This window comes from Dryas octopetala, chromosome 4 (genome assembly GCF_963921425.1).
Source record: "Dryas octopetala chromosome 4, drDryOcto1.1, whole genome shotgun sequence".
Taxonomy (NCBI): domain Eukaryota; kingdom Viridiplantae; phylum Streptophyta; class Magnoliopsida; order Rosales; family Rosaceae; genus Dryas; species Dryas octopetala.
Window position 1 is genome coordinate 5634955 of NC_141369.1, and position 22677 is coordinate 5657631.

A 22677-nucleotide genomic window follows, 5' to 3' on the forward strand; every position below is an offset into this window, starting at 1 on the left:
CCCGTCAAATGGGTACTTATATGGCCAACGTTATTACTAAAAACTTTATTAGATAAAAAAACATTTTTAGTTATTCTTTTTATCAGTTCAAAACGTATTTTTAAAAATTGGGGGTTTTCAAAGAAAATGAGTAGTTTTATAAAATGGTTTTCAAATGAAAGGTTTTGAAGTTTATTTTGTCCACTTACTGAGAGTTTTTCTCAAAATTTTGTTTATGAAGTTTCCCCAGGTAGTAGCGATCACTGAGGTCGGACCGTACCACGTCGATGCAACGGGACCCATTTTAATTCGATTTAATCGATTTCATACAGTGACTTTTACATAAATGTTTTGGGCTCACACTATGATTTATCAAATATATTTATTTATTATGTTAAGTGCATGGCTCATTCTTTGAAAAGAGGTTTAAAGGTCAAAGTTTCAGTATATTTATGGACTCGAGGTTTGGGGCGTTACAGACGAGGCGTGGAACTGGCGCCACATCATTAAACATGTTGCTTTATGATTGGCCACGTTGGAATTTAACCCCCAAACTTAGCAATGCATCTTACATATGTCAATTTTTCAATTTAGTAATTAGTTTGATCATGGACACGATTGAAAGATTTTGTGTTACATGAATCCAATTTTCATTTCATCTGGGAAAAGCCATCTTTTTCTCAACAAGCCAAAATTCAGTTATTTCAACTACATCAAGTGATATATCTCTTGTGAAAAAAAAAAAAAAAAAGACTTCTTTTGTGGAATTAACTAGGGGTGGGTTCGGTACGGTTACCGAACCTCAAACCTCAAACCGTGTACCGACCGAACCCTCCTCGGTTGGCCATTTTGGTTACCGAGACCGGTACCGGAATGTTGGTAAACCGGCACTCGGTTGGACCGGCATTCTCGGTCGACTCGGCTCGGAATGGGCATTTAACCGAAATGGTGGTGGGTTGAGCAGTGGTCTGATGAGAGGATCAAGAACATACCAGTTCGCCGGAAAATTGGCAGGGAAACTAGCAACCTTTTAAGCCTTCAATCTGCCACCTACGGTGGTCGGACGAACAACCCAAATACATCGAAAGACTCAAGCCGACGAGAAGAGGCTCTGGGTACCAACCACGAATCACAGAGTTTGTCGGAGAAGACGACCGACCTTGACTGGGTTTTGGGTTTTCGGAATCTTTGGGTGATTTGAGGATAGGGGGAGAGAGAGGAGACAAGGGGAAGATTTTCTGGGGTGGTCTCGTCGCCACCCAAGGCCGGACGACGGCAATTTCGCTGTCAATGCTCGACGTGAGTACAGTGGGATGAGAGAGATGAGAGCATCGAGGGAGAGGAGAGAGAAATGAGAGATAAATGAGATTTTTTTTTTTTTTAAGCCATCGAGAGAAATAGAGTTAATTTCTGATTTTGGGGGTTTAGTGTTTTGGGGTTGGGGTTTGGGTTTGGGGTTTGGAGTTTTTACTTTAAATATATTTATATATAAAATACATTTTTATACCCTAAAATATCTTTTTATATAATACATTTTTATAATTTATATAAAACATCTAATTTATAAATTTATAAATTTTTTCATTTATATAATACATTTCTATATAAAAACTAATTAAAATACCCTAAATCTTAATATTATACCATATCCTAAACCTTAGGGTATATAAAATAGGTACTTTTTTGTCAGAAAATGACAATTCAATCATTATTATACTATTTGACAAAAAAAAAAAATCATTATTATACTATTCACTTACTCACTATGCTCAAATATTCTCCTGACACTGACTTGAGCGTCAGAGGAGGTTCAGCCGGTACCACACTGGTGCCCTTCCCCCTCACTTTTGTGTGTTTGGGCAGGGTGCTTCGAACATTACATTTCCTACTTCCATTCGCTAGTCAGACCAACCCATCCGATCCTACCCCACCTCAACGTGTCATCATGCATCTCAGTGGGAGGTCAACGGGTCCACGTGGTTTGACTCGTTGTTGAGTGCTCTACCATTTTTGAGCATCAACATATATATATATATATATATGTGGATGAACATGTATTGGGTGTCATTTAAATATCCATAAATATCTCAGCATGTTTGTAATTTTTTTTTGTCAGAAGCGTGTTTTGCTTCCCTATGAATATGAACTATGCCAGCCATGTTTTTGGTTCATTCTTTGTTCGTACATGAATTGTATTTTATTCCTTTTTAGGTTAGATGAAGAACAAACATGAATTTTAGTTTACTTAATTGCTTTCACAGGATAAGTAACCCCAGTAGCATTAGCAATACTGGTTCATTTGGGTTGGGTGGTACACAAGAATTCATTGTGATCAAACGTCATATGATCAGTTGCGCCCGAATCAATTATCCATCCATTGGAATCACTCTTATTAGAAGTAAGTAAGTTGGCATGACATTGAACATATCAATCATTATTGCTATATTGATTACACTAATGATGTTTGAATGTTTGGACCACTAACTTGAGACGAAGGATCACATAGTGATAACCTTGGGTTTGATTCCCTAAATCCACCGTTGGGGTTTTCCTAGCGAGCTGTGGCTCCCCAGGATCGATTGATGTTATTTACACAATCGTATGGTTATTACTTTATGAGTAAGTTAGGTTGTTTTTATTTGAGGATCAAATGATTAGGATGTCTTGCTACCCATTCAGATTTCACTGACAGGGAGGTAGTTGATACATTTGATTATCGGTTAGTGTGGGTTCACTATCATTTGTACAGGTATACAAGTGTTGCTTCTTTTGCAGGCCAGGTACGCATGCATTGGTGTGCATGACATATAATTCATATGGCATCATGATCATTAAATGTTAATATGATTATGAGATGAGAATATATGTGCCATTATGTTGTTGGATTATGAAATGTTGATTAATAGTTAAATTAATGATTGACTATTAAACTGTATAGTGAATGCGTTGTTTATGGAGATTGTTATCTAGTGCTTTGTTATGCACATGTAAGCATATTATATACGTGATATGTAATGAGCTTGAGATGCCGTTACTTGTTTATTGTTGATGGTTGTTGTCATTGTTTGTGTGTGTGATAACCTGGATGTTAATTCCAGGATCGGTATTGCAAGGTATTTTATATACCATATTGATAAGTGTTGTTTGTTTCTGTTTGTTTGTGGGATGATTCACTCATACGAGCTTTATAGCTTACCGGGTTTGTTCTTTAACTCGGTGCACCATTCAACGGTACAACGGTTTGTTTTGCAGTATAGTCGAACGTGGATGCAGTGTGGAGGAAGTGGGGCAATTGGTAATCCAAGAGACAGAAGTTGTTTCCTCTTCTATTTTTGTAAAAATTAAGTTGTTTTTGTATTTATTCAGCTCATTAATGTTCGAAATATGTTATTCATGGTTACGATTAATTTATGTAATTTTAGGGGTTGGTTTAATCTAAAGTATTTGGTTTCTTTACGCTGGTGTATAGTTTATCTTTGATCCAACCCTGTATTTTTTTTTAAAAAATGTCAACTTTACATTGATTGTTTGGTTCTAAAAGCAGGTTACCGGAGCTTGGAAATTCCTTCTAGGGCTAAATAGTCAGTGTGGCGCACTCAAATCTTCCAGACGGTGGTTTGGGGCGTTACACCTAGACACCTGCTTATGCACACACAAATATACACATGTCATCAGTTTATGGCTTATATACTCTATTTGCAGGTTGTATTAGCTTGAAACATGGAAGCAAAGAGAGAGCTGTAGGCGGAAACAAGCCATTAAAATAAAAATCACTAAATAAATCATCTGTTGTACATATAATACATTTTTTTATAAAAATAAAATATACTCATTATGCACAATTTTGGATTTGTGCTATGTGGGTAAGAGTATAAGCTCACGTCAATTATGTGATTGTCAAAATAGAGGTTGTGCGAGTGACACAAATATTGGATTTGTGCTCTACGTTATTGGTAACGCCAAGACTGGTCACATGCAAGAAAATCGTGGTTAATTGCACCGTTACCAATGACATTAGGACATGATTAATTAATTGTGCTTTTTGAGTCAAATGACACAAATAAAAATGAGCTTAGTAAAGATTTTTCTTGTAGTCTCAAATCTTTATCAAATTAATCATATCCATATAATACACACATATCCAACGGCTCTCACGCTAGCTGTGGTCTATCAGAGTGTTAGTGGAGTAATTTTTTTTCTTAGTGGGGGCCAATCCACTACTTATATGACTCTAATGCCTAAAATGTCTGTATGATCAAAGCTGCGAGAAGTCATCACATACTCCCCATAAAAACTGCAACATACATTATGTTATGGCCTAAAAATGCCTCGGCCACATGGACGGCTGAGAACGACCACAACAAACCTCGCCATAAGAGACGAGGTTTCCAACTTTTGGCGAGAATGTGAGCGTGCCACTAATCAGCTTGAAATAGCCAATTAGAAAAAGATAATATTTGATGTGCAAGTAAAAATAAAATATATTTAAAGCACCAAATTAAAGATCTAACTTCTAACCAATGATTGTGTGATAAAAAAAATGGACGGATAACCAATTCTTTTCTTGTCTAAGATTAACTAGGACTTTGAATATAAATAACCAAGAAAATAAATAATAGAGCAACAATATTTGATTGAAAAGTAATGAAAGATGACATTAATTTAGAATTAGTACTAAGAGAAAGTTCAATCTTAGTAGATCAAGCAACAAAGGAAATGCATAGGAAAACTATGAAGAAAATATTAAAAAGGGCTAAGAACTTGACAACAATATAAAATGAAATTGATATAAAAAGAGATTTAAAAGACTAAAAATATTGAGAGCTTGATAGCAGAAAGTTTCTAGGTTGATTTGATTTTGTCCTTTGTTGTAGGGGTTGTGTGTTACAGAGAGTTCTAGAAATTGCCTTGTGAGCTTCTTTTTATAGTGATCCAATTACTTTGCCTCTAAGTCTTTCAATAGGATGCAGCCACATGTCTGGTTAAGATGACTTGTACTTTGAGTGGTAAGTAATTATCTTTGAACTGGAGCTCAGCTTTAAATGACTGAGTATGAGCTCGGTTACTTTTGGGTTTGCAAGATGTCCAGCCGAGAGGCTTTACTATGGTGGGTCGAAGATATACCTCAAGTCTTCGGAGTGTTCCCAACTCGGATTTTAATAGATTTAAAAAATCAAACAAAATCTAGGTGTTTTCAATTAGAATTTTATAATGGATTTCATAAAAATCTAGGCGTCCTCAACTCGGATTTTGATAAATTCCTTAGAGATCCAGATGTCCTAAAGAACTCATAGATTTCATTAAGTGATAGATTTTAGTGAATTTGGATGGATTTTACTCACATAACAAAGGCCATGAGAATTCAATTTTTGATGGATTCTATGAAATCTGCTTCTTTAAAATCAATTAAAATCCCAAAAACATCACTCATGCATGCAAGTCACGTACTCATCATTTTGTTTTTCTCATTCTCTACTTGTAAATCTCCTCCATTACTCTTAATTATTTTAAGAGCAAAAAATAAATATAAATATGGGTGTTAAATGGGGTATAAACACATTACATAGTACTAAACTGATACTGCTGGCTGTGATTACTGTGTTGGATTTTGGACGTGTAGCTCTGTGAAATTGTTTGGATTTGATTCTGGGTTGGTTGGTATCATCTGACCAAAATCTGAAACCATGTGGATATTTGGGCGGAAAGGGCCATCTGGGTTTTCATACCGTTCTACAGCTGAGGAAGTCACTCAAGGGATTGATGGAACTGGTCTCACTGCAATTGTTACAGGTCTTCTTTTTCCTTCTTTTTTTTTGGCTACAGCTGAGTTTTTCTTTTGTTGGTCAGTTCCTGTCATTTTCTATTCCATAATATGTTTGGTTGATGGGAGACTTACTGGGAAAGAAGGAAGAAGTTTTCTTTTTTAGTTGTCTTTTATTTTGCAACGACAATTGAGCAACCAAAGGGTATACTAGTTTTCTATCATGGGTAATTTTTTTAGTATTTCATTGGTTGGTTTTTTTGATTGAAGGTGGTGAGGTTTAGAATTAGCTGATGTTCTAGATGCAATGTAAAGTTAAAGTGTCTTTTGTTGGTGATCGTTACTGAGTTTTGGGTATAAGATATAATTCAAAGCTTGGTAAAATGTAGTAGTCGTGAAAGCAAGGACCGTGGTCTGCGAAGGCTATAATATTCATGCTCTTTCGGTTATATATTCATGTAAATCATGGATGTTTGAGTGTTTAGACTTTAGAGTAATGAATCAAATAAATATGTGATGTTAGTGATGCTTGAGTAATAAGTCTTTATGATTGACTTCTTTGATTTTGGCTTGGCAATTGGTGAAATTTGTACATTTGGCCTTTTTCAGTTCTTACATAGATTTGATTTCAGGAGCGTCAAGTGGTCTTGGTGTCGAGACAACACGCGTTCTAGCATTGCGTGGTGTTCATGTCATCATGGCAGTAAGGAATACAGATGCAGGTAGGGATGTCAAAGAGGCAATACTTAAGGAAATCCCCACTGCCAACATTGATGTGGTGGAAATAGATCTCAGCTCAATGGCATCTGTAAGAAAATTTGCATCGGATTATAAATCATCTGGTCGTCCATTGAATATTTTAATGTAAGAAATCTAAATTGGACAAGTATAATTATTTATGTTACATTTTCTTATAGTTATTTGAATCTATCTTCTCTAGTTGGATAGATGTGCTTGCATGCATTTGAGTGTGTTAAACACACGAATGTTTGTGTGTCATTATGACCTATGGTTATTATTGCCGTTTTGTTCTCTGTTTTGAAGTTGTTTTGATCGTAAGACTCTAAGAGTGGGCAAAAAGGAAAGAAGGAAAAACAAAAAGAAAGTTTGTATTATAATACAATGTTCTTTTTTATATTAACATTAAAGAGTTATAATTTCTCCTCCATGTTTGAAGTAATAATGCAGGGGTGGCAACTCCATTCATGCTTTCCCAAGACAACATCGAAATGCAGTTTGCAACCAACCATATAGGTATCTATATTTTCAAACATAAAATTCTTTTGCTGTTTTTATCAAGAATTATAAGAAATTTTTAATGAGGGAGTAGGGTTGACAAATCTGAGATAGGAAAGTTTTAGTTATTTGACATTCCCAATTTGCTGTTCTTCTTTCGAGAAATCTAAAATAGTTGGATTGCAGTATTAAGATCTGAATAACTTCAGTTTTCAGAGAGAGATAATTCAACTTTACTCAAGTTTTGACCTTGAATAAGGTTACTATTTCGCTTTTGAAAAATTCTAGTGGTTTGAAATGCCCTGTCATGTTGTCTTTATAAACTGGAATCTTAGAGTTCTTACCTCTATTTTACAGGCCATTTTCTTTTGACAAACCTTCTATTGGAGACCATGAAAAAGACAGCATGTGAAAGCAACAAAGAGGGAAGGATTGTGAATGTGTCATCAGAGGCTCACCGATTTGCATATAGGGAAGGGATTCGTTTTGATAGGATCAATGATGAATCAGGGTAACAGACTGACATGACCATCTGTTGAATTTAATCACTAAGTTCTGCTACATTAGTGCAGTGATCTATAATTTTATGGTTTGACATGTCCACATGATGTATTGAATTGTTTCAAATAATATTGTTTCTTCACTTTGCTTTTGTTTATCTTGAAAATTTACAGATACAACCAAATGTTTGCTTATGGGCAATCAAAGCTAGCCAACATATTGCATTCTAATGAGCTTGCAAAGCACTTGAAGGTACTCAATTCATATAAGATCATCAATTTGATTACCAATGAATTTAATGATATAAATTAATTTTATGTGATCATAGTATTTCTTGGTTAATAAATAATAATCTCAAGAGGAATTTGGTTATTAATGTATCAAGTTCCTGTCATTGGTTAATAAATAATAATCTAAGGTGTTTGCCTTTACATCATTGGTGTTTTCAACATTCATAAGCAGTCCTTCAGTTCATACTTCCAAAAAAGCCATGTCATCATGCAATGGAAATTCTAATCGGCTGTTGGGGTTTTTTTTTTTTTTTTGATGTTATATTGTATTGTTTAACAGGCAGAAGGTGTTAACATAACTGCTAATTCCCTTCATCCTGGAACAATTCTTACCAATCTCTCGCGCAACTACAGTTTTTATAATGGTAAAAGTTTTGAACCATTTATAAATATGTAGTAATGTTCTTCAAGATATGCTTAGACATGTAGTTGTTGTTGGGTCCACATGACAAATATGCTCATTTGTTTGGGATGGGTGATTAAGGTCATGCATTTTAAGTTGTCTGTAAAATTATTGTTATAACTAAATAGTAATTTTAAGATCTTCATCCTGTGTTTATAACCATCTTCCCTAAACTTTCATCATCTCCTGTATTTGTCTGGATTCATATTAACATCTTCATCGTTATGGCTTAATGCAGTTGTTGCCAATTTGTTAAGCAGAATATATGTGCTTAAAAATGTTGCTCAGGTATGTTTATCTTTGAACCCTAATATGATATGCTCAAGCAGCTTCAATTTACTTGTCTTTTTATATATTTGACATAACTTCAGGGAGCAGCAACTCAATGCTATGTGGCATTGCATCCACAAGTTAAGGGTGTCAGCAGCGAGTATTTTATGGACAGCAACAAAGCCAATCCAACCTCTCAGGCTAAAGATGCAGAATTGGCAAAGAAGCTGTGGGATTTCAGCTTGAACCTGACGGATCCAAAGTAATTGGGATTTATGGATCAAAAGTAAATATTACATTGGTCATCAGACTTGTAAATTGTAGTTCAATGTGCCTTTTACTGGTTTGAGATGAAGCTACAACATTGTATGACCATGAAAATTAAAAACTGTAATAACCATGGACCATGGTGTCCTGCTTGTTTACTAGCAGAAGAATGTATTGTTTTAAAATAGGCCGTGACAATGTAATTCAAGGGATTGTTCTACCCTACTGCAGTATTAAAATACTTTTATTTCTATTTTTTTTTATTTGCATTTTTGCCCCCTATGCACAAAAATTGTTATCGATTCGTTGTTCTTTTGCTCAGTCACATAGTTCTTGGTACACTGGAATTTCTCAATTCTAAGAAGCTCAATTGCTCTTTCGAAAGTAATGAGACCTAGCTGTCCACCATCCCAGTCTTTGTAAAAGAACTAGCATCGGTGGGTGGCTCGGTTGGGGAGAGAGAGAGCGAGGCAGAGAAAGAAAGTGAGGAGCGGGAGAGAGAGAAGAGAGGTAGGGAGAGAAAGGGGGTGGGTGGGAGGTGGGTCGGTGGCTTGGTGGCTGGGGTCGGCGACAGGGTGGCTGGGGTCAGAGGGGTAGGTGGCTGGGTTGGGTGGGTCTCGGAGGGAGGAGGGCTGCAAGCCTGGAACTCCATTTTTTCTTTATTTTTTTGTTTTTTTTAATTTTATTATTATGTTTTAAATTTTTTTAAATAATTCTTTCTTTTTTTTTTGTCCACATGGCATTTTTTTAAAGGTATGTGAGTATGTCACGTAGGCAATTAACGGCCTCCCTGACGGAATAATTGACGGAGGTACCTGGGTGTGCAAAATCAGTAGTTTAGGTACCTCTGAGCAACTTTTTTTTATTGAGGTACTCAAGTGAACAAGGATGTATACTTAAGGTACCTGCGTATAATTGGCCCTTAATAATTTAAAGTAAATGATTATAAAGTCCAATTTTAGGCTTTCACTACTTTTAAGACCCAAGTTTTTTTTTGGTTTTTGAAGGAGGCCCAGTTTATACCAAACCGGTCCTTTCTTCCGTCTTTTATCATTCTCCGTCTGCACTCCGTCTCTCTCTATCTATCATTCTCTGTCTCCCTCCTTCTGTCTCTCACTCTCTGTCTCCCTCCTTCTCTATCTGTCTCTCTCTGCTCGTCTCCATCTCTATCTCTCTCTCCATTTCTTTCCCGGTTCTGCAGCAGATCTACAAAGACTAGAAAGCCAAAACCCATTTCTTAACAGCAAGTATGTTGTAGAGACCTCGACGACGCTGCGATGTGCGGCCATGGGTGCCATCGTGCTTAATTGCTCTCTCCCTTTTTGTTCTCTACTTGACGTCGTTGTCATCGGCTTTAAGCAGATCCACTTGGATAACATAGTGCTTCGAATGGTGACCCATGCCACACCTTCATCGGTTACTCTCTAAATCCCCAAAACCAAATTTCACAAAAACTCATTTTTTTCTTTTCAGTTCCTTCACAGCTCCGACAGTGAGAGAGAGAGAGAGAGATAGAGAGAGAGAGAGGAGAGAGAAAGAAAGATTGCGGGTTTTCTGAACTCTCCCCCATCTCCCCCACAATCAAATTTGCTTCGAAATCGCTCCACAACAATTAGTAAGACCGCCATCCATTTCTCCTTTTTTTTTTTTTCATTTGATTCTTTCACTTTTGTTTTAGATCTTCGGGTTAATTTTACAGACTTGTGCTCAAGATTTCAAAGGCGGGTTAGCTTTTTTCTTCAAAAGTTTAGATCTTTTGTCTAAAGTATGTATAGATTAGGGTGTTTTTTTTTAGGTGACATATGTTATGGTTGAGTTAATGATTGTCTGATTGATTAATTGGCCACTGGGGTTTAATCACTATTTTAATTTAGTTGCATAAGGAATTGAGTAATAACTTTATGACCTTGCAAGTTATACATTTTTTTGTTTTGTACAGTTATTGTACCTTTTATCATTATCCTTTTATGAGGAAATTTTGAATGTGATTGTATGTTTTATGTTCACTTATATTTATAGTCTATTCACATTACTACTGAGGAGATGCCAAAATATTGTTGAGTTTTTGGTTGATTCCTTATGCATGTGTATATGTGTGGCTTGTCTTGTATATATTCAGCTTGCTATTTGAACACATAGATGCAATTGGTGGATACATTAATGATCTTGAACCTGAGAATCTACTTAGTTTAATTCCAAGTGCAGTGGAATTAAACTGTGTGTATTTGCCTACTGAATTTACTATGTTTATTGTTCTTCAGGTTTGAGTTTTAGAAATGCATGCTGTTGGCTATCATTATTGGCTATAGGACACCTTCAATGCTTCGGAATTGCAGTCACATTGGCCAAAAAGAAAAAAAGAAGAACAAAGATTTTTGTTTAAGTTTTTTTCTTTTTTATGTGTTTATGTTAGAAAAATACATAAGATTTGTATATGTATATTGTTTCTAGGTATTTTTTTTACACAGTGAGAATAGTCATTGTTCGACAGTGGCAATAAATAATAACTGCCACTGTGACAATAGCAATTAGCTGATTGTTACTGTGTGATAGTAGCAAATTAGCAATCACATGATTTGTTACTGTGTGACAGTAGCAATCAGGTGATTGTTACTGTATAACAGTAGCAATCAGGATATTGTTATTGTGTGACAGTAGCAATCAGGTGATTGTTACTATCTGAATTTTGTAATTTTCTATGGTTTGAATTTTGGTGATTGTTATTGTATGACAGTAACAAAATATGTTAGTTATCTTCAATAGGTGATTGTTATTATCAAACAATAACAATACCTGATTGTCACTGCTACGCAGTAGCAATAAATGATTGTTACTATCAAATAATGATAATACTTGATTGTTACTGCCCGGCGTAGCAATAGGTGATTGTTACTATTCGATAGTAACAATTATATTTACTATTAAAACATAAAAGATTATGGATGCCTCATCTTGATTTTTTGTATTTTATATTGGTTATTATTTAACATGTTTATAACATGAAAATACATAAATTATTATTTGTTTTTTTTTTGGGTAGTTTATGTACCAATTGGTACTGAAATGGGGAAAAAAAAGAAGGGGAAAAATGACATTTTAAAAACACTGTAGAGCTACAGTAACGGCGTCACTGTAGCGCTATTACTGTAGCACCGGTTTTTAAAAATTGGGCCGCTACAGTATTTTACTGTAGCGCTTGGGCCGGATGAATAGTGAATTTTAAAAAATGGACTTAAAAAAAAAAACCCAATAATTTATATGTTTTTTAATTTATATAATACATTAATAGATAAAAACTAATTAAAAATACCCTAAACCCTAATATTATATCATATCCTAAACAATTTATGCCATATAACTATAAACTAAATTATAAACCCTATATCCTATTCCTATATCTCATACCCTAAACCCTATTGTGTATTTTAAAAATTTTAAATCTTATAGCTTATAAGGCTGATATCCTATACCGATATACCATATACCCTAAGACTATAAATGTGTTAAAAGTAAAAACTCCAAATCCCAAACCCCAAAATACCCTAATGTCTAAATTAAATTAATTAATAAAATGAAACAGGACTTAAACAAAACAACCCAAATTTTTTTTAAGAATATAAAATATATTGATTAAGAATTTATGACCTTATTTATTTATTTTGTTAAATACGTGGCATTCTATGATTGGTTGTTTTCATTCTTACCATACACTCTACCCTATAGAATCTCAATTCCCACAAATCACCACCCTACCCTATCCTATCTAATAAAAAATAATTATTAAAATTAAGAAAATAATAATCATTACCCATGTTAAATAAGAAGCTTTTACTGAGTCAACTTTATATAAGAAAGTAAGTATTAAAATTAAAAGAAAAAATGCCAGCAAAAAATATTCAAAAAAGGTTGCTCCTCAGCCAGCATCATGATTCAAATTAGGACATGGATTCTCTGCCAGACAATGTGCCTGACTTTTAATCTCAGTCCTTCAATAATATCTCATGGTTGATATTTTGCCACGTTTCTAAACTACTTCTTTTTTATTAAATAATATTAAAAAATTGAAAAATAAGAAAAACAAAAACCCATTAGGCCAACACATCCCACCGCACCACTTCCCTAGTACGGCAGACCCACCTCCTCCCCTCTCTCTCTCTCTCTCTCTCTCTCTCTCTCTCTCTCTCTCTCTCTCTCTCTCCCTCTCTCTGCGATTTCTCTTTCTTTGTTTTCGGTCAGAGCCCATTCCGAGCCAAGCCGACCGACAATGCCGGTCCAACTGAGTGTCGGTTTACCGACATTCCGGTACCGGTCTCGGTAATCAAAGTGGCAAATTGAGGGAGGTTCAGTCGGTACACGGTTTGGGATTCCCGGTTACTGAACCGTACCGAACCCACCCCTAGGTATGATACCATCTCCATTCCTTCCTTGCCCCGTATGTCTATTCAATAAAAACATGTATACCCGTTTAATAAAAAAAAAATATTATATAATTATATTTTAATTTTTGTTGTCTTTATAAAAAGTAAATGATATTGTGTATTTAGTTAGAGTTAATTACACTTACACCCCCTGAGGTTTCAAAACTGTTGCATATAACCCCCTATAGTGAGACGAAAATTGATGAGAAATTATGCAAAAAAACATGTTAAAGAATTAAATAACCTGATAAGATTACTCAAAATGTAAGGTCCAACCTCAATACAAATATTTTCTTTTTTATTTATTTATTTTTTTCTCTTGTAGGGGGTTATATACAATAGTTTTAAAACCTTAGGGGGTGTATGTGTAATTATTGAAACTCCAGAGGATGTATGTGAAAAGACGATAAATCTCAAGTATAATTAACTCTATTTAGTTATTTACGTTGATTTGATATGTTTTACCGGAGAGCCATTGCTCGGTCTCTCCTCCACTCTTAGCGATTGACAAACAACAGACTGAAACAGACATGGCTCTCTTCAAAATCCCAGGTAGCCATCGCTTGGTCTCTCCTCCACACAGCTACAACTGCTGTTACTGCTTATGCTTCTCCACCACCACATGGTACTCGCAACCACCAACACCTCACCCTGAAGACTCAATACTCTCAGTTATCTCCGAGGCCATCAACAGCACCCAAACTAAGCCTCTCGACTCCTCTCTCAGAAGGCTCCTCCCTTCCCTCACAGCCCGTGACGTTATCAAGCTCATCAACCTCAACCCCCACTCTCTCTCCCCTCCAGCTCTCCTCTCCTTCTTCAACTGGCTCTCTTCTCAGCCTGCTTTTCGCCACACCATCCAATCCTATTGCACCATGACTCACTTCCTCTGCTCTCACCAAATGTTCCCCCAAGCCCATTCCCTCCTACGACTCGTCGTCTCTCGCAAAGGCAAGGACTCAGCATCCTCAGTGTTCGCTTTGATTCTCGAAACTAAAGGTACCCATCATTCCAATTCTGTCTTTGATGCTTTGATGAATGCATACACGGATTGTGGATTTGTTTCTGATGCAAGTCAGTGCTTTAGGTTGCTTAGGAAGCATAATTTTCAAATCCCATTTCATGCTTGTGGCAATCTGCTTGATAAAATGTTGAAGTTTAACTCGCCTATTGTGGCTTGGGGTTTTTATATGGAGATTTTGGATTCTGGGTTTCCACCAAAGGTGTATAATTTCAATATTTTGATGCACAAAATGTGTAAAGAAGGTAAAATTAGAGAAGCCCAGTTGGTGTTCGATGAAATTGAAAAGCGGGGTTTGCGCCCTAGTGTAGTTAGTTTCAATACTTTGATTAATGGATATTGTAAATCTGGGAATCTAGAGGAGGGCTTTAGGTTGAAGAGAGATATGGAGGAGAGAAGAATATGTCCTGACGTATTTACTTACAGTGTTTTGATCAATGGGTTGTGTAAGGAGTGCAGGTTGGATGATGCAAATCGGTTGTTTGATGAAATGTGTGAGAGAGGTTTGGTTCCAAATGACGTCACATTCACGACTTTGATTGATGGCCAGTGTAAGAATGGGAAAATTGATTTGGCCTTGGAAATGTATCAGAAAATGTTGAGGAGAGGTATCAAACCAGATTTAATTACATATAATACACTCATAAATGGCCTTTGCAAGGTTGGAGATTTGAAGGAAGCTAGAAAGCTTGTTGAGGAGATGAAAATGACAGGTTTGGAGCCTGACAAGGTCACGTATACTACACTTATTGATGGATGCTGCAAAGAAGGAGATCTAGAATCAGCACTAAAAATAAGGAAGGGAATGACTAAAGAAGGGATTGAACTTGACAATGTAGCTTTCACAGCCCTTATATCAGGATTGTGTAGAGAGGGAAGAACTAGTGACGCAGAAAGAATGTTGAGGGAAATGTTAAATGCCGGCATGAAACCTGATGATGCTGTGTATACAATGGTCATTGATGGGTTTTGTAAGAAGGGTGAAGTGAAAATGGGTTTTAAGTTGCTCAAGGAGATGCAGGAAGATGGCCATGTTCCAAGTGTTGTAACCTATAATGTGCTCATGAATGGATTGTGCAAGCTAGGACAGATGAAAAATGCTAATATGCTCTTAGATGCTATGATTAATTTGGGGGTGGCTCCAGATGACATTACATACAACATTCTATTAGAAGGGCATTGCAAACATGGAAACGTAGAGGACTTTGATAAGCTACGGAGTGGGAAAGGGCTTGTTCTTGATTATGCTTCTTATACTTCGCTAGTTAAAGAATGCAGTAAATCTTCGAAGGATGGTCGAAAGAGATGATTGCAGTGCACTGCCCTTAACTTAATCCTTAACTTGATTAAGGATTTCAAGTGACTCAGATCAACAAATTAAAAGGAATAAGTGACTTGAGATTATTGTTAATACACACTACACCGGAAAGCATTTCTCGAACAAAAGTAAACCGCAAGAAAAAAGTCAAAAGCTGTTGGAAATACTAGCATTGGCAAACTGGGATGGGCTGGTTACGCTTGTCGAACTGTTGTAAAGGAAATGAGTTGTGACTGTTTCAGATTGCAGAGTAGCAACTTTCGTCTCTTCAAGAGCAATTCCTATTTATTGTACATGCTGCATCCAATTTTCCAAAGCATTAGAGCATTCACATTCGCACAAAATTAATGTCTTTCAAGTTAGTGAGTCTGTCTAAGAGAGACTTCAAACATGTTTTAGCTCGTTGTCTTATGATTCAAAGTGCCATCATAAGAGAAGGATTGTTGTATCCACAGAGACAATGACAAGTCATTCCCCAACCATCAAGCAGTACCTGTTTAGGGTGAGTATTATCTTAATGCCATAGAACCAAAATTAACATGATTTGCGAAGATTCTTCTATACCATTCTTATTGCATTAACTATTGAATCTAATGTTCATTTAGTATTTAGAATGTTGCAATAACTAAATAATTATTTCACTTATTTTCCAATATATATATATATATATATATATATAGTATCATACATACATTAAAATTTAAAATTAGAACAGAAACATATGCACACTTGCTTGGTTTCTGATGGTTCAGAAAAGTACACTTCAAAAATATTACAATAATATATCCCTTCAAAAATTACAATAATACATAAGAGACATTTGAACTACCACTTAAAAATTTGAATTGTTGCTTAAGTTAGGTTCTATATAGATTATATACTAGACTTATTTAATATTTAATTTGGGTCTTTCTTTCTTTCTTTCTTTTTTTTCTTTTTTGTGAGGGAAGAAGAGTCCTCACCATTTCTGAATAGCAGATTCCAGTCTGCAATTCATTTATACTTTTATGAGGTTATAGGGTGCACCAATAACAGCAAATTGTGTTTGGAATGCTTGTAGGATCATAATCAACTAATTGTATGTGTAACCTCATAATGTCATATGACCTAGACGTGGACTTGAATTTAGACTTTCGAGACAATAAACTTTGCATTGCAGAATAAGCTCATAAGTTCTTGAATGTCTTGCTGAGGATTCTACTCACGTTACTCCATCTGTATGGTGCGCATGCATGCCTCTCAATCTTTAAGTTACATGTGTCTCATTCTAGTGCATAAGTGGTTGTTTCTTGATTGGAGGACAAATAAAAGCACCCATTAGACACAATAACACAGCAACTTGGATAAGTTTGGACTTTTGTAAAAGCACCTATCTGGAAGCAATAACAACTTTTAAATCTACAATTTATTAACAAGCTAAATGGGTTTAATTAGTTGCCTTCTGTAATCCATATTCAAAAAGCTGCATAGATGCATGCTGTATTGTATACATTTTGGATTAGTTCTCTAGGTTATGGTTTACTTGAAGATTTCAGTAAACATTATTCTTCAGTAACTGTATAGATCTCATTCTAGATGCATGCTTGTATTGTTGGTCTCATATTGCTATTTCTCTCTACTCTATACATGCAAACCGGCTATTATGTTGTAGATGGTTGAGAGGATAGAAGAGAAAATATTTGAGGAAGAAGTAATGAAAATTGTAGGGATTCTTGTATCCATATATGGGTCATCCATACCTGGTCCAGACAGGATCTTATATCAGAATTATTTACGCCAATCCTATAGAAAGCTTGTTTGGACGAGATCCTATACCGGAATTCTTTATGCACGGAAAACATCTTGTATAGGATTGGCATAAAGGATTCTTGTGTATAATCCTGTTCGGACTAGGTGTGAATGAGGCGGATATGGATGAGAGAAGCACTTATAGATATTGTATATGGATGACCTAAAAATCAACTGAACAAAAAAACCACTGAACTATAGGGCTTAGGCCTCATTAAACTATAGTCAGGTCGTGAGCTTTTCAATTTTGTTTCTAGTTGCATTGTTTTGCTGATGTTATCATAGTTTTTTAGTAAGTATAATTTGGCATTTGATGAATTTCATATATTTTTGACGATATTATTGTAACAAAATGTGATTTATGACCATTCCTCCTTGTTATGATAACTCCAAGACATTGTCTTCATTTTGTTTGGAGAATGTTTGGCTTTGAGAATGGCATCAATGGGATTTGGTGCATGAGTTTCAACGATATTATTGTAGGTGCTTCTTGTGCTTCTTTTGTAAGCAAAAAATAAAAATGTTCGCCATTGCGAAGGAAATATCGAGCCATATTGTACTATAGTTTTTTTTTTTTTTTTTTTTAAGCAAAAAATGTAAATATTTAATAAACACAAGATTAAAAATAATTAATTAGCATAAATTTTTAAAAAATTATTGCCCTCATTGTGTGGGTTTCTAGTCATGTCATGTGTTTTTTTATATGCGCTTGGGGTTCATTCCTGTGCTTTATTATATTGTTGATTGTGACTAATTGTGAGTGTGGTTCTTTGGATTTTTATTTTTAATATATATATATGTATATATATATATATATACAGGCTCCTTCTGTTGAAGTATACCTCAACTTATTTATGTTGAGGTATGACCTTGTTGGGGCCCACACGAGTCGTTTTGTATCGATCTGAACCGTTCGCAAGGATGATCTTCATTGATAGATCATCCTTGCAAAAAATTAGCCAAATCAGAAATCATTTGCCTATCTAACTTTGATAAAACAAATGGACGGTTTCATCGAAAATATTTGGTTCGTCCATTTATTTGATCAAAGTTAGATAGACAAATGATTTCCGATTTGGCTAATTTTTTGCAATGATGATCTATCTATGGAAAGTAAAAAATGAACGGTTCGGATCAACACAAAACGACTTGTGTAGGCCCCAACATGGCATACCTCAACATAAATAAGTTGAGGTATACCTCAATAGAAGGAGCGTGTATATATATATATATATATATATATATAGATATACATGGTCTTTCCATTAAGGGCTTATTTAAGGGATCCTTCATGGGGTTCACTCCATAAAGTATTTTTATAATCGAAATTATCTATTTTTTTAGTCTCCATTGAAAAATCATCTTTTCAAAAATTAGAAAAATTGGAAACTATTTGACCGTTGATTAAATAGTCACAATTTCAAGTGTTTATTGAAACATTTTGTTCGTCTATTTGTTTCATCACAATTAGATATCTTAATGATTTCTGATTTGTCTAATTTTTTGTAAAAATGATTTTTGAAGAGACATTAACAAAATAGATGGTTTAGATCGTTGAAATACAACATAGAATGAGCCTCATGAGGGATCCCTTAATGAAAGAGGTTTGAATAGATATATATATATATATACAGGCTCTTTCTATTGAGGTATATCTCAACTTATTTATGTTGAGGTGTGACCTTGTTGGGGCCCACACAAGTCGTTTTGTGTCGATCCGAACCGTTTGCAAGGATCATCTTCATTGATAGATCATCTTTGCAAAAAATTAGCCAAATCGGAAATCATTTGCCTATCTAACTTTGATCAAACAAATAAACGGTTTCATCGAAAATATTTGGTTCGTCCATGTATTTGATCAAAGTTAGATAGGCAAATGATTTTCGATTTGGCTAATTTTTTGCAAGGATGATCTATCAATGGAGATGTAAAAATTGAACGATTCGGATCGACACAAAACGACTCATGTGGGCCCAATAGAGTATACCTCAACATAAATAAGTTGAGGTATACCTCAACAGAAGGAGCATGTATATATATAGAAGTCTTCTAATGAGGGATCCCTCATTTAGTGTTAAATGAGGAATCCCTCTGTGGGGCTCACACGAGTCGTTTTGTGTCGATCCGAACCGTTCATTTTTTACATCTCCATTAATAGATAATTTTTGTAAAATATCAGCCAAATCGAAAATTGTTAAGATATTTAATTTGAATCAAACAAATGGACGAACAATAAGTTTGTCTCTAAACACCTAAACTTTGACCGCTGAATCAAACGAGTAAACGGTCTCCGATTTGATTGATTTTTTTACATGAATGATCTATCAATGGAGATGTAAAAAATGGATGGTTGAGATTGACACAAAACGACATATGTGGGCCCCAAAGGGGGATCCTTCATTTAACACTAAATAAGAGATCCCTTATTGGAAGGCCCCTATATATTAAATGAAAGATCCTTTATTGGAAGACCCTTATATATATATATATATATATATATGGAAATTTTCAAGTAAGGATGTCCTTACTTTAAAAAAAGTAAGAACATCTTCTTTGGATCTACAATTCAATGATTGGAACCTTCTATATTTTAGAATATCATTTAAAGATCACCCTTACAAAAAATCAACCAGATCAGAAATTGTTTAGCCAATTTATTATAGAAAACATCATTTCAATTTTATTTGTCTGTACAGTTTAGATGACCAAACAATCATCGATTTGATTGATTTTTTAACAGGGATGAACTTTGAGAAGGAACCTAAAACATGAATGGTTCTAATCATCAAACTGCATTGACAAGTGTTACACAGAGAAGATATATATATATATATATATAGGCCTCTTCCATTGTGGATTCCATAAATAATTTTATTTATGAGATCCATTATAGAGCTCACTCCATATGGTATTTCAACGATTTGAACCGTCTATTCTTTAGGTCTGTACTCAAATATTATGTTTGCAAAAAATTAACCAAATTAGAAATTATTTGTCTATCTAACTTCGATCAAATAAATAGACGAACCAAATATTTTTGACAAAATCGTACTTTTTATTTTTTTTATTTTTATTTTTTTATCAAAGTTAGATAGACAAAAAATTATTTGATTTGGATTGTTGAAAAATTACAAGGAGTGAGCTCATTCACCTCATCCCACAAATAAGCTTAAATATTGGATCCCACACTTAAAGGGGCCTATATATATATAGAGGAAGCGTCAAGTGTGAGATCTCACATTTAATGTTAAAGCGATGGGAGAAGAGCATGTCAAGGGTTGGGGTTTTCAAATAAGGGTTTTGAAATTCGAAGCAATTGAACCCAAACTTGTATACCAGTAGAAAGAGCATGTCGAGGGGAGAAGAATGAAACTAGAACCACTTCAATCTGTCGCCGGCAATGACGGAGGTAAGTCTCGGACCTTCTCGGTGTTGATTCACCGTCTACGGTGGTCAGATGGAGAATCGGAGACCACCATCGTGCTTAAGACGTCGAGAGGAAGAATACTTGGGTGGTCCAACATTCCAACTCCGTCAGAAAAGGCAGATCGCCGGTCGGAGAAGCTGCGGCCATTGTGGCTTTGATCTACCACCGTGATTGATTGGATGGAGAATCCGAGCACACCATCGTGCTCAGGACGTCGAGAGGAAGAAGGCTGGGGTGGTCTGGCATTCCAACTCCGCTACAAAAGGCAAATTGACGATGAGCACCACCGATCGGAGTCGCGGCGATCTGGGCTGTTTGGGCATGATTCGGGCCGAGTGAAGACAAAGGAAGGAGGAGAGAGAGAGAGAGAGAGAGAGAGAGAGAGAGAGAGAGCCTGAGAAATGAAACAGATTAAGTGACTAGGGCTATAATCGAAAAATCAAAATAAAAGGGGGTCAAACCTAGCTAGGTGTTAGTTGACGAGGGGGTTTTGGGAAAGTTTAAGTGACTAATAAGGGGTTTTAAATTAGTTTTATTAAGGGTGCGGGTTTTGAAATAACTAAGCTCTAATTAAGGGGTTTTGAATAGTTTACTATATTATGAACATGAGTTAGAATGAGCTTCAAAAATTATGGCCGCCTGATGCAGTGAGTCGTACATCGATCTCAAGAAATTCAACGACTCTTTTATTTATATATATATATTCGCATATAAAGTAGCAAGTATCCCATAAGTTTTCTAATAAAATAAGACTATATATCCACATTTATGAACATGCAAATTTCTTCCGTTTAGCACTTAATAAATAAATTTTATTTTGTACATTGTAACTCACCAAATTTCTTACGGTGATCCAATACAAAGTGTGGTAAAAAGCTTATAAAAATGGAAAGTTTTTTTTCACAACCCTTATTGTATAATGTATGTGTACTATTGTTATGGCTAAAAATGCTTCCCGCCATATGCTAAGCTAGGATTCGCTTAACTCATAGCATACACAAATCTGAACGCTGGTGTACTAAGAAATGAAGGGCGTGCTACCAAGTAATGTTGTACTTGGAACAAATACAATATAAATCTCAAAGTGGTGTAAGATCAAATGATGTAACTAAATGATAAATAAAAATAAAAGAAAGATAATGAAAATTGACTTCTAATCAAAGGATTGCACTGGATTCTTTTAATTATCTGGGCATTCCAGGACTTTAAGTGCTAAAAATCCTTGGATGAGTGTTCATTGACGTTTAATGTTTGCTTAAGAAATGTCCATAGTGCGTGTAGTTAAGTGCAAGATTGATTAAACCCAAATGGACAGAGAGTTGAGAAAATAGATCTAAAGAAAGCTAGAGAAAATCTAGATATGACTAGTCAAGATCAAACAGTTGTGAATTCTCTCACCGATCTAGCCAAGGTTGAGCGAATAATCCATAAAATAAAATAAAAAGAAATGCATTAAATGTAAATTATTCAAACTCAAACTTCCACTTTGATTGATGTTCGAATCTCAAGAGAGATATACATTCAATGAGGGAAATTAATGCCAAACTAAAAAGTAAATGCTAATAAAAGCAAATTCGGACCAACTAACTGCATAAATCAGGATCGGAAATCACAATTCTGAATAATCAAAATTTAAATGAAGAACAAAATCAGAAGAATTTGATGAGTAGACAAAATGAAGTAATTGATCAAGCCATTGTTAGAAATATGCGATTTGCAGAGGTTTTTTGTGTGAGAGTTGTTGGAGAGTGAGCCTTTGGCTTTAGCTTTTCTATTTATAGTCAAGTCAAGGTTCTGAAAACCCTAAGCAAAGTGTCCTTGGATCATCCCACGTGTAGGGTACTGAACAGGCTTGGAATTTGTACTTATCCTTCCATGACAGCTGCCATCCAACATTTATCAGCTTTACAAGACACGTGTCTTCGCATAATTGGCTCAATCTATAACCTTCTTGGTTTGGTATAGCCGAGAGTAAATCCATTCGCCAAGGAAAATCAA

The 22677-nt window shown here is 35.3% G+C and overlaps 2 protein-coding genes across 3 annotated transcripts; both read left to right on the plus strand.

Moving 5' to 3' along the window:
• Positions 1 to 5663: 5663 nt before the first annotated feature.
• Positions 5664 to 8706, plus strand: LOC147286303 (short-chain dehydrogenase TIC 32, chloroplastic-like). 2 transcript variants are annotated; one of them, XM_086239128.1, is made up of 8 exons: positions 5664 to 5769; positions 6373 to 6604; positions 6918 to 6994; positions 7334 to 7487; positions 7651 to 7729; positions 8048 to 8163; positions 8428 to 8458; positions 8542 to 8706. In XM_086239128.1, the coding sequence occupies exons 1-8, from the start codon at positions 5664 to 5666 to the stop codon at positions 8704 to 8706; spliced, it is 960 nt and encodes a 319-aa protein (XP_086095254.1). The 2 variants fall into 2 exon arrangements, with proteins under 2 accessions (XP_086095254.1, XP_086095255.1); XM_086239129.1 differs by having other exon boundaries at positions 8048 to 8132; positions 8409 to 8458.
• Positions 8707 to 13636: 4930 nt separating this feature from the next.
• On the plus strand, positions 13637 to 16117 carry LOC147286304 (Pentatricopeptide repeat (PPR) superfamily protein). Its single transcript, XM_086240475.1, has one exon. The coding sequence runs from the start codon at positions 13656 to 13658 to the stop codon at positions 15453 to 15455; it is 1800 nt and encodes a 599-aa protein (XP_086096601.1). The 5' UTR covers positions 13637 to 13655; the 3' UTR covers positions 15456 to 16117.
• The last annotated feature ends 6560 nt before the right edge of the window (positions 16118 to 22677 follow it).